The following is a 17,561-nucleotide window of genomic DNA, read 5'->3' on the forward strand; positions in this document are numbered from 1 at the left end:
CGCGGTCGATACGCTAGCCTATTCAGGACTTAGCGCCTATAGCCTTTAGCCAACCAGAATTTAGCGGTCACACACTAACTTCATTTGATTTTCGCGGTCACGCACTAGCCTAATTAGGATTTCGCGGCCAACTCAGGGGCACGCTCATTTCATCAAGCTGTAGGAACTTCAAGATAATCCAAGTCAAGCATTGTAACACTACATCTTGATCAATATGCCCGAAGCACCTAAGAAGCGTGGGCGACCTCGAAAGTACGATACTCCAGGGGCGAAAGCAAGGCAAGATGTTATTGCTAAACGCGCCCGACGACGGCTTCGGAACTCCTCAGTGCATGGAGATATCCGATTTCAAGTCTATGTCCCCCAACCGATAGAAGCTTTGCCACCTTCATCCTCGCTGCAACGTCGCCCAGAGTCAACAAGCAGCCTTGACGTACTGGTGGATGTCGCTAGCAGGTCAAATCGAACTGAGATGCCACTCACCAGCCTCGAACCACACAGAACTAGGGAGACTGGCTTAAATTCGCCTAGCCCGTTAGGAGACGCGGCGTCGAGATCGTGCGAGATGGGACCATATGGTGACCAGTATCACTCGATCGAAGATGATGACATTTGCGAAACTTCGGACTCACGGTTGCACAATGCTACTATATCGGGTTCCTCACAGAGAGACAGCACACTGAGGTTGTTGCCTGAGAGAACAAGCACCCTACCCGACCCAGATGCACATGAAGCAGTCGAAAACGACGCGAGTAGAATACGGGACGATGAGAACGCAACCGGCCAAGAAGACGGAACTGGCGGTGGATTGCTGTCCGATGTCGAGTCTCAGTTAGAAGACGCTTTTGAAACAGACTCCAGCTCCGAATCGAATGTCTCAAATGCTGAAAGTGAGATGGACATAGATGACGCCAGTGTTCCTTCCGAGTCGGATCTCTACTTGGCAAAACGTTTCTTAGAAAGGACCTGGGGGCGTTTATGCGATTGCCCAGGGGAAGGGGAAGAGGAGGAGGAAGAAGAAGAGGAAAATGCCGACGAGGGTGCACGGCCCGGGCTCAGTCTAAAGGAAATGGCTGACTACTGGCGGAGCCTTGCGGTACCAGATGCAATCGGCACTGCGTCACCTCAGGCTCAGACAGACGAAAACGAACAGGTTCAGCTGGATTGGTCCCCGATACTAAGTGGTGGAGACGGTCGCCCAAACTTGAACATCCAAAGGTCTCAAAAAATTACCCCCAGCATCCAACGTACTTGGGATGTGGACAGCGTCATCTCCTGGGCTTCGTGTCTATCAATCAACCGTGGGCTTTACGTCTCATATCATCCGCCAACTTCAAGGAATTTTGGAAGCAGCATTCATGTCTTCCACCAAGGAACAGCTTTACACCTTATCCCTCACCTTCGACTGGGCAGTGGACGCCAATCTCCTCAATTCGGCGTATATGTTTTCTTCCCCGGAATCTCCCATGTCTATCGAACGACTACTTACCTTACTAAAGACGAACGGCGGATGTGGATCAACCAACTTCTTTTGCCCGCGATTCGTCACAGTTGTCCACCTGATGTGATCCAGCATCATCCCCGTTCCTTCGATGATGTGGAGAGCAAAGCCTACAGTCGCCAACGGGAAACCTGCGGGGGGATGGTTTCTAATAGAATAGATATGCACCATTACCTTCCTCAAGAATACCTATAGGCGATTTGGCACCGTATGACTCAGAATACTGAGCAACCCGAACTCGCCATATTTCGCGGAATATTCATTATACTCAGCGCGAAGAATATTAAGCTAGAAGCAAAATCTCCAACATTTTAAGAATGCCATGCCAAGATTACAACTCACCTTCATCAAGTATTAGATTAGTCAAGAGCCGATTTATCCAATACATAGGTAGATGTTAGCCTTGAAGACACTGCAGCTTCAGAGAAGCATATATTCTTACACAAAAGTCGATATTTGGAGTCCTAGGTCCATTCGATGAGGTATAGCGCCGATAAACCACTAATATCATCGGAATATTTCAACTAGAATCTTACCGGCTAAATAGGTAGCGCTAAGGTAGAGACTCGCCGATCGCACCCCCTGCGCAAGGGAGGTATTACTTATGCTCAACGTTATAACATAAATAAGGATCTCTTTTCGACAGCCTCTAAGCGGGACTATGGGCTATTTAGTGAACCGAACCTAGAGGGACTAATATGTCTATCTTTATTACTCGATGCTTGGATCGTGGCTGCTCGGTAGTATCGCAACGCCGGGCTAGCGACCTCGCTCTAATCTATACCGAAACTTAAATAGCTTCATAAAGTATTTTAAGCTATAAAGTCTCGAATAGGATTCGCGTTAGATAATTCTATAGAGATAAGCTTCGGCGTTCGAGAAAAATATCGAATCTCTTAGGAACTATTCATAGCTATAGATCCTTCTATATTATACCCTCGCGGTCTATATCGCCTATTCTAGGCATTACTAACTGCTCATATGAATGAATTTATACGATGGGAGTTTAATCGCTAGCTCTCCGCTATCGAATTTGTCCGGGCTCGAGGAAGCTAGCGTAATACTAATTAGGAAGATTATCAAAGAAATATGATTATAGTTACTATCCTTCTTTGTTCTTTAAAAGCTAGCATCAACTATCATTATATTGCAAAGCGCTCGCAGATATTCAAAGGCATATATAAGAACCGATAGAGAAAGCCTCTCCGTGGTCTAGATTTCGAGAATAATATGCGTTAGATAGGCCTCGCTTAGTTGCCTCTTAATCTTTTTAATTAGTCTAATTTTTACCTCTATGACGACCTCGTGGCATTAACCACATTTACTTTTAATAGACTCCAGGGAGTGTTTCGCAATTGGAAGGACGTAGAGTCTGTGAGCCGGGAGTATTATAAAGCTAGAGAATTAGAGGATCACCTGCGGACCAGCGAGCCGAGTGCTTATCCTAATATCTTAGACCGCATGCGGAAGATGATTTATCGGCAATTTACGCTCTAAGTTATTCGACAAACCTATAGCACTAACCCTATTCTCGACTCGGGGTTTAAGAGTAAGCACGAATCGGCCTAGGAAGGTTACCGAGGACTAAGCTATAAAATTATCTATACCTTGGCTAGCGAGCTACCTTATTTATCTTATATATGGAAAGGACCGCATAAATTAAGAAGAGCCTACTATGATAGGGTATAGGGGCTTTTCGACTAGGACGATAGGATCGCCCGCACACTCTAGGATCACTGCTATTATCGATAGCTAACTCGAAGGTTTTATACGTCTATCGAGACATGCCTTAGCGCCGCTAACGCAGAAAGCTAAAAAGGATCTCTAGGAAGACACGCATTGCCTCATTTTTAGATAATTCTATACTATAACATATATAGCTTATTCACTAGGTTGCCGAAAAGCCCAGGCTAACTTAATGCTATTCGTCTATTTATCTCCGGGTTATACTAGTAGAGGAAATAGGAGGATAATATAGAGCTTTGCAGGGAGGATCGTTAGTTACTCGGCGGAAATGTCTACATATTAGGCTTTCCCGTTAGTCTACTGCCGGAAAATGCGGCCGAGGCTAAGACTAAGGCCGGGACTAAGACTAAGACTAATGCTGCCGAAACGAGGCTACGAACTTCCTCAATCGACTTTAGATGTCCTATTCCCTTCACCGAAATCCCGCGAACTATCGAAGAAGGACTCGACTTTACGCGATAACTATATGCTTCCGGCAATTAGAAAATCTTAGCGCATTACGAATATGCTCGCGACTGCCTCGAGCAGGCTCTCGAGGATCCTTTATATAATCTCTTGCTGATAATAGTACTAATATTTATATCGTCTATAGACACACCTATACTACCGCAAAACAAGAACAACTTTAAGCCTAGACCTCGGAGGAGTAGATAGCTTTTGGCTATGATACTTATGACCCGAATGCTTTGGTTCCTTTACCCGCAGTGTTTCCCTTAGGATCGAGATAATAGTATAGTTCTTAGGATCCCCGAAATAATAAGAAAAATAGGTAAGGTTATATATAAGACCGATCCGACGACTCTATATTAACGAATCTTTTAGAATATAGAGGAATTAATAATTATATCCTCTATAAACTTGGCTAGGTAGTCTATAATCTAGTATACAAATATCGGGAAAACCTATGGAATTTTAAGCTAGATCTCTATTTAGATAAGGAGCTCCTCGAGTTGCGAACGGAGTTATTATTATTAATAAATAATCCACTTATATTTATTAGTCTTATATTTAATACCTAAGATAACATATAGGTCGAACGTTGCCTAAAGATTATCGCGATATATATAATATAGTATATGCGAAGTATATATTTAGATATGCGAATCGGGCTCCCGCTAGGCTTAAGTCCGCGGGGACAGTAGAATTCACGCAGGCAGTTAATAGCGATATTTTATTTTATTAAAATTCAAATATACTAATGCATATAAAAATAACTAAATAAAAAGATAGAGAAAAGCTTAATTAATTAATCGATATTAAGATTATTTTCCCCTTGCTCTTGACTAAGAAACTCGCAAAGAGAAAATATCTATCCCATTATTAAGATAAAGGTAGCCCCGTTAATTATTATTATACCCTGGTCGTTTATCTATGACTTAAACCAATGAGAGCAAGGCTTAGAGCGGATAGTATCCCTGCTGGCTCCATAGTAATGTCCTAAAACAGCTAGCTAGACTAAATATAACCAGGAGCAATAAGATTCCATCATAATTGCGAAGATTATTTTTTCTTACTTATAACTATAAAACAGGCAATAGAAGGCATTCATATCTATCTATTTTAAGTCGAAAGTATTATTTAAACTCAGAAAGACTGTTTATAAAATATCGTCATAGCCCTACCAAGCTATCGTCATACTTCGACCAATAAGAACAAGGCTTAGACTAGACGGTATCCTAGCTTGGACTAGACGGTATCCTGGTTTAGACCGGACGGTATCCTGGTCGGCTCCACAGCGACGTCCTAAAACAGGCAAGTTTTCATTTTACACAATATACTCTTACCCTAGATCACCATATATGGTGGCCCTAAAGGAAAGCAAGTGCCGAGTTGACCTCATGTTTGCTTTTTCATCATCAGCACGCAAGCTCTTAGCAGGCGCCCCCTAAAACCAGTCATCGTTTCATAGCCCTATTAGCCCATCTAATCATATATTGAGACTCGAAATTAAGCTCGCCCCTTTACCAGGTCTTAAAGAATACGGCCGTCGGGACGCATTAAATAAGAACATAAATAATACTAAAACACCCCCCCCCCCCCCCAGAAATAGAGGGTCTAATAAACCCGCAAATCTATGAGCATGCGATTTTATTCTGCCCTATCTAAAGATCGAACTCGCTAAGGGGTCATAGCGCCTCCATCCGTTTTATCCGAATCCAAGAAACAGCGAGAACGAAACCATAATAGAAAACGGCGCCAATAATTACATCAGCAGAGCCAGGCCTAGTAACTCCTAGAAGCCGACAGCCATAAAACTATCCGGCTTATAAGCCACGTCTATCACGGAGAGGCTAATATTACTAATAATTAGTAGGGCTTATAAATTCAAGTTCTTCCTATCATTAGACTCATAGTCCCATATCCTATTAGATTATCTAGACGAGCATTCCCATCGGGGCCATCCTGCCACCTCGTTAGCCAGGATTCAGCACCTCCCGCCGGAAACCTCTGCTTTTCGAGATTCCTCCATCGGTTATAAGACTTCTCTGCAAGTTCCTCCCATAGCTATGTTTTCGGCCGCTCCGGTAATACATTCCCCGATAGATATAAGACGAACGAGTAGTATGTTTTGCCCCGACGCTAATTTAATAAGCGCGGCAGAACTATTAATATAAGGATCGCTCGAGGCTATAGCTACCGCAATCTCAGGTCCTTTAGACATAGATAAAGAGGTAAGACCTAGCCTTATCGGAATATAAACTTACGCGACTTCGCATTCGAGCCTATTATACTCGCTAATACTTATTAATAATACCGTAGACTACCTAGCCCTAGGATAATAGTCCTTTATCGAACTAGATTATTTCAGAAAATCAATATTTAGACTAGGGCATCTTATATCCTCCATAGAACGATCTAACTTTGCCTATCCCTTTTCATCAAGTTAATATAGAATAGGTAGCAGAGAATTAGAGAGAAATTAATTCCGGCTCTCCGACCTTTCTAATAACTTTAGACTTTAGCTTCGCCCTATTCGATACTACTACTAATTATTTCCCTATTACTATACCCGCATCTAACCTCCCGCTTAGCTTACCTACTAGCCACCAATAACAACTATCCTCCGACTCCGCTAAACCACCGAAGCCTTCTCCGCTATTATTTATAGAAATTAACTCCATGAGAAGGCAGGTAGAACTATACCGCCTTGCCACTGCCTAGTTTCCTATTAACCTCCTTACCTCTTCGTGGTCTCGCAGTAATAATAGACCCCTCGACCGCAATTATATCGCCCACCTTTATTAGTCCTTTCGCTAGGGCAATCTCGCCCATCGAGCTAAGGAGAACTATATCTAGGTCACCTATAGTGCCGCCGCCGTCGATAATATCATTAGTACTATTACCGGAATAGATCGTTACCCCCATCATTATTATAATCTAACTAAATATCCCATACTATTATTTAAGCACTAGGCCGATATTAATGACGAGAAGCCCGAACTTATGGCCGGCTAATATCGCATTAAAGTATTGCGGGACTATGCAAAGTAAACTAGTTTAGGTTTAGACGATCTATAGTAGATCTACGAGTTTTATAATAAGGGTATATCTTTATTATCGCTATTATTATCAGACGCTAACTAGCCTAACCCCAGATATTCTCCCCGTCGAGTTAGATATTAAGCTCCGCGTTAACCGTCGCGACCTTACCTTACCCGATAATCATAGCTAGATCTAATTATAGCTCGCCTCCGCCTCCGACTAAGATCTCACCCTTTTCTCCCCTTAGAAAAATAAGAACAAATAAGTTCTTAAGAAAAGAATACTAGATATTCTCTATCTACGCAGTGAAACCTGCTTTCTTATTAGCCGATTTATTACTCTATGGAGGAATAAGCGATAAAGGCCTATAATCACCCGCTAGTGCAGAACTCAAATAGGGAGGGTAACCTTTAATATCTCCATATAGGATCATATAGCTAGTTATAGAATCGATGATATAAGTGACTCTTTATACTTATGGAGGTACAATCAATTCATTATCATTATCATAGTGGACCTTATTAGGTCGAGCTTTATGAGGCTAACGCGAGCGACCCTATCGTTCTATACGAGCAGTATTGGTTCGACATATTCTATTAGGTGCTCGAAACCCTCAAGACCTTGCTAACCCTAGCCGCCGAATCTATTTAAGTCTTAGACTAGGCTAAGTTAGTCACCGGTCTCGGAAACAATACATATACCGCCATAGACGTTCGCTGGCTCTTCTACCCGAGAGATAATAGCGATAGCGATAATTTAGCTGCCCCGACCTCTCGCTAGGCCGGCTTCTTCGGCTCGCTTAATAAGAAAAGCTATTACGACCTTTTCCGCCATATCCTTTAATATCATCCTGCCCTTCCCTTTCCCGATATATAGTCGCTCCTAGGGATAAAAAAGGACGAAGGCAAGATCATAATACGGGTCATAGACTATATCGTGCGCTAGGTCAATACCTAACCCACCGATATCGTGAATCGTCATGATAACAATAAGCCGCTAAGGCGACAGGATCTAATGCCTGCTATTAAAAGGCTAATAGCGACCGCATGCGGGGCCAATTAGTAGGCTTAGCTATGAGAGGAGGGCGACGACGTCGTAGCTTGGTTAGAACTGCGCTCCCGATCTCTAGAAAAGCAGGTCCTAGACTATATTCGGCGCTATATGGCTAGGTTTAAGGATCCTTCGACGAAACACTATCTTGCCCTAATGCCGGAAGAATACGATGATAGCTACGTAGAATGCTTCGCCGCTAATGATCTATAGGTAGGCCTTTTCCGGGTTATTCGGGATACTATTAGATCGGCATTCCGCCCAGTATAGTAGGATTTAGTATTAGATCGCGTCGGCGAGCTTCGCGGCGGAGATAAGGCTTACTACCCTAACGGCGAGACGCATTATAGACTAGCATTAGCTATTACGCGCGCTATCTATAATTAGCTTATAAATATACCCGAGGTAGAGGAGAACCTGGCACTCCGTGGTATATATGCCTCTACGGAACTTAGCACATATATCGATCAAGCTATTCTTATGTAGGCTATAGACCGGTATCGCAAAGCAATAGAAAACAATAAGTCTAATAATAGAGTCCCTTAGTCGGGCAAAGAGTTACGATTAATTTATATAGCGCACCAAGAGTATAAGAGGCTCTTATCGGGAATAATAACCATAGTCTTCTCCGATGATTAGTAGTAGTAGCTATCGCAAAGGTTTATCCCAATAAATAAGATAAGCGGGTCTTAGGGGCGTAATTATCGAACCGGGGAGGCGGCTAAGCTGGCAGACTTATTATTAATGCGGCAGTCAAGCTACACGGCCATATTACCTTCTCCAGGGTCCTTATAATCATCGAGGAATTATTATAAAAGAGGCACATAGGGGCAAGGAGCTATGGGCTATCTACCACCATAATAGCCGCGTCCCATGGCAGAGATTAGCCATTCTCTGCGACTACCGGGAAGGCTAGTAGGGGGAACTAAGGTTATTTAGTCGCAGGAGGGCAAGAAAAGCCTCTCGACTAGCCAACGCAGCCCCGGTCGATCTAACCTAGCTAAGAGAAACGCGCCAGCGTCGTCGCAGACAGTAGAGTAGATAGATAGACCGGTGGCTATATTAGGAAGCTAGCGATAGAAATAGATATGCTAGAGCTACCCTAATTTCGAGCGGATATGCTATAAAGAATAAGCGGCTAGGAGATATATGAGCCTCTCTACTTAGAATATCTTATATATAATACTATAATACTATATATCTTAAATTAAATCGACCAAAGTCAATAGAAAAAAAAAACATACTAATAATAATAATTATATCGACTCCTAAGCGCATATGGGAGACTACGTAAAATATATCTCGGTTAGTTTCGTGGATTATAAGAAAGTATTAATGAAATTTGCCTACTAAGTAGTGAGTATACTTATTAAGTAGCTTTAAAACGTAATAGCTACGCCGGAAGGACCGGATACGCCGGGAGGATCCGAAAGCGACTAAGGACGTAATAAAGAATATTAGAGCCCCGTAGCGCCTATGATAAGTAAGCTACTATTAAGGTGTGATAGTAGGTCTGACGTCATATAATATATAATAAGATATAATTAATAGTAATCCTCTCGTATTTATAAGTTAACTATAGCTATATGCGCGTCTAACCCTATTGGCGTATCTAGCGGCCAGTTAATATCTATAAATTAGGTTACTAAGACTTTCTAAAAGATATAATATTAATCTATCTAATACTAGGAGGAGATTATTAGCCCTTAGTCCTAGTACTCGATTCGATTTACTAATTTTTCTATTATATTATATTACTATTATCGTTATTAAATCCCCATTAAATCCCCATTAAGCGAATACTACCTTAAGGACCCCATAAGCCTTGCCGGTAATTCCTAGATATATAGTGCGTATAGTAGCGCCCCTTGGCAGGGAGCATATAGATATGGTGACGCATTCATTCATTCATTCATTTATCGTATTCGTCTCTTTCCGCTTTATATACATAAGGGTCGGGGGCCAACTAATAATTAATATTGGCTTTTGGTTTAAGTGCCCTTTAGGTGATAACCTTAGCTGACGAGTTCATTGCCGAGACGAACGACGAGGCTTTTGACGGGGCGCGTGCTCTTAACCTCCTATAACGCCGAGTTATTATCGACTACGGGAGTAAGAAGATAGGATCGAGGCCGGCGAGCGAAGAAGATAAATATTACCCCGTCTTTTGACTCGACTTTGTTAGTATCGTCGGCCGGCCACGTCGACCGATCTGCCGGTCTAGTTATTTCTTCGATAATATTACTATCTCCCTCCGGCACTAGAACGCGCCATATAGTGCGAAGCATATGCAAGGGATTCATTTTAACCTAAGCGGCCGTACCTTTCGCATCGCTACCGGTGCCACCTAAGAGGCTTAGTTCATCGTTATGCACCCGATCTAGAGGGCTTCTTCTAGAAATAGTAACCCTTATTATCGACGGCATAATATAGCATACACGAGGACTGCCCTCGTGCATAGTCGTGCCTTATTGCTTGCATCCTATATTAAAGATATCTTTCTCCGTGGGGAGCTCCTTAGCGAAAGGGTCGAGCCGAGATAGGCCCTCGGAGGGGCAGAGGCTTAGATAATCGCATTCGACAAATAGGTCATATTTTAGACTCGTTTTATGGAAGGCTAGGAGGAATTTATCGAGGGCCTTTCCGTCCGCGGCGGTAATACTTTCTGGCTCGATTACTAACCCGCTTTCCACGCATATAACTATGGGGCAAATATTAAGATTAAGATCAATAAGGAGATAGTAAATCTCGAGCAGGTAACTATCATCATCAGACCAACGCATGTCCACGGCGAGATAGACGACGACGACAACGACGATGATAATGACGGTTAGGAGAGACTACGACAAGGACGGGAGCAACAGGGTAAGGAAGAGGAGGAGGATAGTGATGATAATCAGTATCCTCACCCTGACGCCGAGGAGGACAGCCTCTTCCTGCCGGTAGAGGCTCACGGTGCTGCTTCCCTATCGCCACCATCTCATTCTTTCCGCCCCGATCACCATGAGATAATAGGTCGTCGACGATTAGAAGATAAGGTCGGTCATAGCGAGGAGCACGATCTGCCTACTGCCGCCGGTGCTGGGCGTATTATTATAACTACGTCGGCCCCGCTTAGTAGCGGCCATTCCCATCGCCTCGAGGATAAAGAAGAGGGAGGGAGCGGGGAGGTGTTGGGTGATGATAAGCAGGAGGAGAGATTCATCAGGTGGATGAATGAGTCTAAAGGCGCCATCATGACCCATTCGACAGGCGTCGCAAAGGCACAGCAACAACAGCAAGGAGAGGAAGAGGACGGGTTAACCCATCAACATCGTTCTAATAGTAATAAAGAGGACAAAGAGGAAGACCATCGGGGGGCCCCATCATCATCATCGGGTAGACAGGGAGAACACGACGCTTTGTACAGCGATGGCTTAAGGCGGCTTCGCGAGGCCCTCGAGGCAAAGTATAACCTCGACAACATCAGTCATATCTCCTATGCTCTAGCTATTGATGTCCACTACACCGCGGCAAGCACGCATCCAGGTGGAGGAAGAGGTCCTGCAGTATGCCTGCTTGCTAATCGTAACCGGGTGGCTAATGAGTTCTACGGAAGCAAATACACCTTCTACCCTCTTAGATTCCACCCTGCGTATAGGAATTTCACCTTGGATCGCCCGCCCGCCTTCTTAGACAGCGATCTATTCACTATCATAAAGGAGAATATAAGTCACCAGAACTAAGGTGCCGATATACTTTCCTTCGGGTTCTTCCAGGGATACTCCAACCTAAAGCGATCGATCCGTCACCGGCCCGACGACCTACTGGCGAGCCACGGTCTCGCGACGGCGGCACTCACCATTCCCTCGACCGAAGCTCAACGTACAGCTCGTCTCAGAGATAAACAGCAGCGCTTACTAGCTCAGGTGCGAGGACAGCTTACACCCAAAAACCCTAGTGCCTCGACGCCTTTCGCTCGGGAACAGCAGAGAGTCGAGGCGGCCCTACAGGCCAACGAGTTTGCCTTACGGTTCGAGCAGGTAATTTCCATCGATGCTCCACGGCTCATGCGCCAGCGCCGGAACTTTAACACCATGCTGCAGCCCATCTTCCAGCTCATGCGGCTCTTCCTTAAGGAGAAGCAGCTCTACGCCGGTATCCTACGACGCTTTCCCCCAGAGATCTTTCCGGGTATACTAGTGGCCTTTGCCAAAGTCCTAGAAGCGGCCATAGCAAAGATAGATCGCCATTTCCGCGAGGGAGGATCAAAAGGGTTAGGCATGGCCCTCTCCGAGGGCATCGTTGCCCTCGATCAACTAGGCAACTTTTACTTCACCGGCGATCAAAGAGTACTACCCACCAAAGTCATAAGGCTCCTTGGGACGATAGATAGCCTAAAGACGTATAGATAGCCATTCCTATCTCCGCGGATGCTAGACATCCGGGAGGGACGGGGGCTTATTAACCTAGTAGGGTGGCCGCAGCTAAACAACGGACGGCCGGTATTAATACATATTGCCTCGCTTAAGTACCACTACGATCGCTCTATAGCTACCAACCGACACAGCTAACTATGGTTTGCCGAGCTGGGGGGCCGATCGATAGATGGGATGAATAGAATAACGACGTTCCTCCACGAGGTATTCCGAGACTTATAGGTACCGGAGATAGTCGCCTTCATCTGCCGACAAGTTCGCCGTGGTCTTAATCGTGGCCTTCGCGGTGGCGGCGGTGGGCTACGCAACGACGACGATATAAACAACAATAATGCTTAGGCGATAGTAGCCTTAGGAGCATGGGAGGAGCGGGAAACCCTATTCAACTTATCGTATATATCTTGCCTTTCTCACCCCATAATATCACCCTATTATTATTATTATTATTTCTCCTTCCCCGGGCCTTTCTACCTCACTTTCCTTCCGATAATCAAGTGAGAGAGCTATACTAACTATATGTTTTTTCCGATTATAGGAGCTTTAAGAAACTCTCGGTTAAGGTTCTAAAATTCGATAATCGCTCGATCAACGATTCGAAGATGGTTTTGAAAACTCGACGAGACTTTGCCGAGGAGATATATGCAGCGTTGATGGAAGGCGGTAAGAAAGGTCGCCCGGGAATCGAATCCATCGCACCGACTCATTCCACCTAGCCCTCCATCCTCCGGGCTGCCATCAAACACACCAGGGGCGGCTTTGCAACAAAGGCGCAGTAGGTCTCGGGCATCGCAGCTGCCATGGTGTCTACGAAGATTGAATGGGTGCCTGGCTCTCATCGTCGAAGGTTAACACATCAGCAGGTGATACAGCTCGTCGGGGCGGCAACGTCAGCGACTATGCTCGCAGCTCGGCCGAATAGTCTTAAGCGGCGAGCATTAGAGGCAGAGGCTCGCATAGCGGCCAGGCCAGTCGATGGCAAGCGAGCGAGAATACGGCCGCGGATCGACCTTAGCTATAAGATCCCATTCAAACAGGTACCCGACATCGTGAATAAGGGCTTCAACGAGCTACGACGGATATTCGCCAAAGGAGATCAGCGTATGCTATCTCACTACTACGTGGCGTACTGTTGTCTGATAGACTGCCTCGAGGATCCATTATGCGATCTCATGCTCATTCTAACCTTAACCATTACGGCATCAAGTGCGACTCTAGAGGTTTAGCCTAACACAAAGGTCTTTAGCGCCATGACTAAGCGAAGAGACCTAGCCCTGCTAGCAGCAAATATGGTGACGAGAATGCTCTGGTTCCTGCGGCCAGAAGCATTCCCGTGGGAGAAAGATAATGGGCAAGTGTTGCGAGTCTCTGAGATGACGAAGAAGATCGGTGAGCTATCTATCCATTTCCTCCCTAGGTCCTATCTCTAAAGATCTTGCCTATACGACACGGTCTGCCACAGCCTGCATACGGAAGCTAATCGTCATCATGTTGAACTACAGAACACAAGGGAGTCAACAATCGACTTCTTCGAGAATTAGGTTAGATCCAGGTTAAAGGCAGTCGAGATAGCCCGCGGAATTATGAATCGCGCCTCGCGCCGCAAGATAAGCTCTATAAGCTTCGCGACGACTTAATATTTCTTATAAAGGAGCCGAGAAACTTTATCGGGTGCGTATTTAAAAGCAATAAGCAGGAATAGGTGGATAGGTACTCGAGTATTATTCGAGATAATAATTAAACTAATAACTAAACAAAACTTATTAATTGATTGATTACCTGTGAACTATGCGTGATATTTTATAGATTAAGCCGGTCAACTCATTAGGCCGCATAAGTAGGCGTATGGCATACTCTAATTAAGACCTAGGACGAATTTGTGGGTTACAATGAGTAATATCGTAAGTAAAACTGAGCTGTAGTAAGCTTAATGAACTGTTCTCTTCGCCTTGGGGAAGGATATTTCATCCAGGCTCGCTTTTTCTATATTCTCTGCTCTATGGTCAAACACACAATCTAGGTTCTTAATTATTATAACTTTGATTTTTTCTTTTTTTTTTTCTCTTTCTTTTTTCTTTCTTCATACAATAAGAATTTCGGATAGCTATTCAAATCGTAGCTAGTAGTCAAGGAGATTTTAAGGGAATAAGAAGCAGGGCTTTTATGTAAGTCCGGCAAAGATATATATAACGGCTAGTATGATCAAGAATATACCAAGTCGGAGCATTAATCTAAGCTAGCATAATAACCTCCAAACCCCCAGACTCAACAATCACCCATACAACTTGTCCGTAATATTCACGATGACGGTGCCAGAGCCAGGGTCGTTCATATACGCTCCTACCTCTGGATCATTGAGAGGGCTCATATCTGGGCTGCATACCCAAATGACTGGACGTCCGAAAGGTATAGTCATGCTGCTTCCATCTTATTCCTCAACGAAAAGCTGCATTTGACAGCCAGCCAGATGCCGCTTGCATAACAGATTTTATAAGCTGACGTTCTTCAGCACGACGTGAGTGATGCCGGGCCTCCGCACCTCATCCACATCCCAACGATCTACCATAAAAGCCGGGCGGCCAAAGGTCAGAGCCAACATAGTCTTCCCGCATCCGGGAGGTCCAATAAGGACGAGCGAGGAGGGCCGACCCTCACCCGTACCGTTGATGAATGGCAAGGCCTCCGCAAGCCAGTCCTATATTCTAAGGGGCAGGTGCCAAGGGCGAAGCTCAAAGGCCGGCACATACGGCAGAGCAGGCGGCGGTTCCTTGCTTTTTAAGAATGCCTCACACTTGCCAGACATACCTGGGAAGTATCCTTTGAGAATGATCCGTGCTTCATCGCGAGAAGATTTCTCGTCAACAACCCTCCGGAAGAGCGCTTCCTAGTACGGGCTAAAGCGCTCCTCGCTCTCACACGGGTCAGGGTCGGAAAGAAATGCAAGTTCATCCATTATTAAAATTCTTAAAGGAGGGATATTGCCGTACTTTGCAGTAGACTTAAGGGTATAAGGGTAAGGACGGAAGGCACGGTGAAGTTAGACTGGCTTTATACATGGGGTTTGGCCTTATTGTAAGGTGAGAGTCGCAAATTGCCACGCAACGCGAGGAGGGGCAACATATAAACGCGTAATCACATGCCCTACCTACTAAAAGATGGTGAGTGATGAGCATATATGAGGTGATATAATTAGTTGGTTGGAAGTCCCGGAGTTGCAGTATAACAATATTCCTACTGCCAATGGCTTCAATGTAAAAAGCTGACAGATAAATCGGCTATTGCAGATCCTAGGTGGGGTTTAAAAGCGGCGGTGCGCTAAGCCCTGAACAGAAAACCGCGACACTGAGATAATACAATAAGACTGAGTGTCGCGGTTTTTGGCTGCTAAATTCGGTAAAGAAACATCGCCGCCTTGAACAACTTCTATACAACCAACACAGCATCTAGCGCGACTCGAGAGACCTTGCACCCTGCCGGTCTTGGAATCACTTCAAACCTGGGGGAAGGAATAACTATAAGATAATATCATGCAGGCCACCTGCTAATGCCGAACCCCAGTGACGGCGGGGGGCTTATTCATGTATATCATTATATCCAGGGTTAGGTGAGGCATTTCTAGCAGAAACTCCTTGACAAAATCCTCGTCCAATAACTCCCGATGCTCATAGAACGTCTTCACGATAGCCTCCCGCATCTTCGAGACCGTAGATGGGGTAGCAGTGTATGCTTCCCGTGCCGCATCTAATAGACACCTAGATCTCCACTGGGATCGAGCTACTGCCTGGAACTTCTCCACCGATAGATCTCCGAGGCGAGATATGTCATAGGTGTGCGCAAGTGTAAATACCTTAGAATGGAGAATTAGGTGGGAACCGTCGGGGGTGACCGTCTCTTCAGCAGGTGGGTCACCGGCATATGGGACGCCTATTTGGGCATTGTCGCTAGATATAGGTGATGGAATATTGTAGTCCCATAGGTAAAAGAACTATACCACGCAATCAACGGCCTGAGGGTCTGCGTCCCCAAAGTTGAATAAAGCTTTGCTAGTGTTATTGCTGGATTCGGCTATCTTCGTCTCGGCCTGGCGAAGTCTGGCAGCATTGTATTGGCAAGATCGGCGTATTATAGGAGACTAGGAGCACACCACGGTGCGGTGTAATTCATATAGCTTATCGGTCGAGATGAGCTCGATATCGGAATAGATGCCGGTATTGAGTAGCCTAATGGAGTATCAGAAGTAAGTTCTCATTAAGGGGCACTATCCGAGCTGACTTGCCTGCGTAGCCACGTCTTTTGTTCTTCCATGATAGAATTGGTTCGATTAGGCGCAGAAGATTTAGTGACCCTCTCTACCCCTTCTTGTACTATAGGTGGTGGGAAGAGCTCCGGGAAGGCGGACCGAGCTGTGTGTTTTGATTTAAATATGCCCTCTTTGAGTAGGTGTTGGAGGATCTGAATGAGCTGTTCTTTAGAGAAGACGGGAATAGTTAGGCGGTGTCGCTGAATGACTGCTTTGATCGATTTTTGTTTGCGCAGGGCGGCGTTCTCGGGTTTATAGAATATCTGTCTGCATCGCAGAGAGGAGTAGATAATTATGCACTTGGCCCTGGAGTGCTGCATGTGGTGGAGCGCTGAGCGAGCGGAAAGATCAGCGCGTCATAGAATGCTCCGTCCGTCGGTTGACGAAGAAGCAAGTTGGCTCGATGAGACGATAACCGGGTTAGGGTTATGGTTGGGGTTAGTATTTACTATCTAAGCTAGTCTGCCCGGGAGGTTTCTTCTAGCTAAAGATATAGCTTATAAGGTAAAGAGAGGAGATTTCTCTAAGGAGTAAAAAGAAAAGAAAAAAGAGATATAGCTAAGAAAGAGATATAGCTAAGAAAGAGATATAGCTAAGAGAGAGATATAGCTAAGAAAGGGGTATAAGGAATAAGAGATAAGGGATAAGGGATAAGGGATAAAAGGTAAATAATAAGGGATAAAAGAGAGAAAAATAGCCTTAGGAAGCCCTAGAAGTATTCCAAATCGACCTAGCTAGGTTACTAGGGGTATCTCGGGCTATAGAAGCCGCCGAGGTCGCCCTAGTCCTCATAAGGGCAAGGCTTATAGAGGAATCTAGCTGATTAGCCGCAAAGGGGCCAATAAGGTCCTGGAGCTTCTGATAGGCCTTAGCGGTCTCTAGGTCCATAAGGCCACCTGCGGAGAAGATAAGAGGCTGGAAGAAGGCCCCGAGAGACCTATATTTCCTGCGTTTCTCTTCTGCGGCCTCTCTGAGGGTGCTATAAGGGTCTTCCTTGGCAGAATCCTTTGAAATAGCTACGATTTGAATATCATAGTAATAGCGGCTATTTCCTAGGGTAATTACG

The 17,561-nt window shown here is 45.0% G+C and overlaps 3 protein-coding genes across 3 annotated transcripts; 2 read left to right on the plus strand and 1 right to left on the minus strand.

Annotated features, from left to right (window-relative positions):
- Nucleotides 1–214: 214 nt before the first annotated feature.
- On the plus strand, nt 215–1,696 carry NECHADRAFT_89528 (uncharacterized protein; the record flags this gene model as incomplete). The annotated part of the gene is made up of 1 exon (XM_003039094.1): nt 215–1,696. One exon carries the CDS (start codon nt 215–217, stop codon nt 1,694–1,696), a length of 1,482 nt encoding a protein of 493 aa, XP_003039140.1.
- Nucleotides 1,697–10,603: 8,907 nt separating this feature from the next.
- On the plus strand, nt 10,604–12,367 carry NECHADRAFT_89529 (uncharacterized protein; the record flags this gene model as incomplete). Its single annotated transcript, XM_003039095.1, has 4 exons — nt 10,604–10,645; nt 10,681–11,328; nt 11,539–12,111; nt 12,314–12,367. 4 exons carry the CDS (start codon nt 10,604–10,606, stop codon nt 12,365–12,367), a joined length of 1,317 nt encoding a protein of 438 aa, XP_003039141.1.
- Nucleotides 12,368–15,736: 3,369 nt separating this feature from the next.
- Nucleotides 15,737–16,060, minus strand: NECHADRAFT_56747 (uncharacterized protein; the record flags this gene model as incomplete). The annotated part of the gene is made up of 1 exon (XM_003039096.1): nt 15,737–16,060. A coding segment is annotated over one exon (324 nt), but the record flags the coding sequence as incomplete, so codon positions are not given.
- Between the last annotated feature and the right edge of the window lie 1,501 nt (nt 16,061–17,561).

The sequence above is a fragment of the Fusarium vanettenii genome (genome assembly GCF_000151355.1).
Source record: "Fusarium vanettenii 77-13-4 unplaced genomic scaffold NECHAsca_174_unmapped, whole genome shotgun sequence".
NCBI lineage: Eukaryota > Fungi > Ascomycota > Sordariomycetes > Hypocreales > Nectriaceae > Fusarium > Fusarium vanettenii.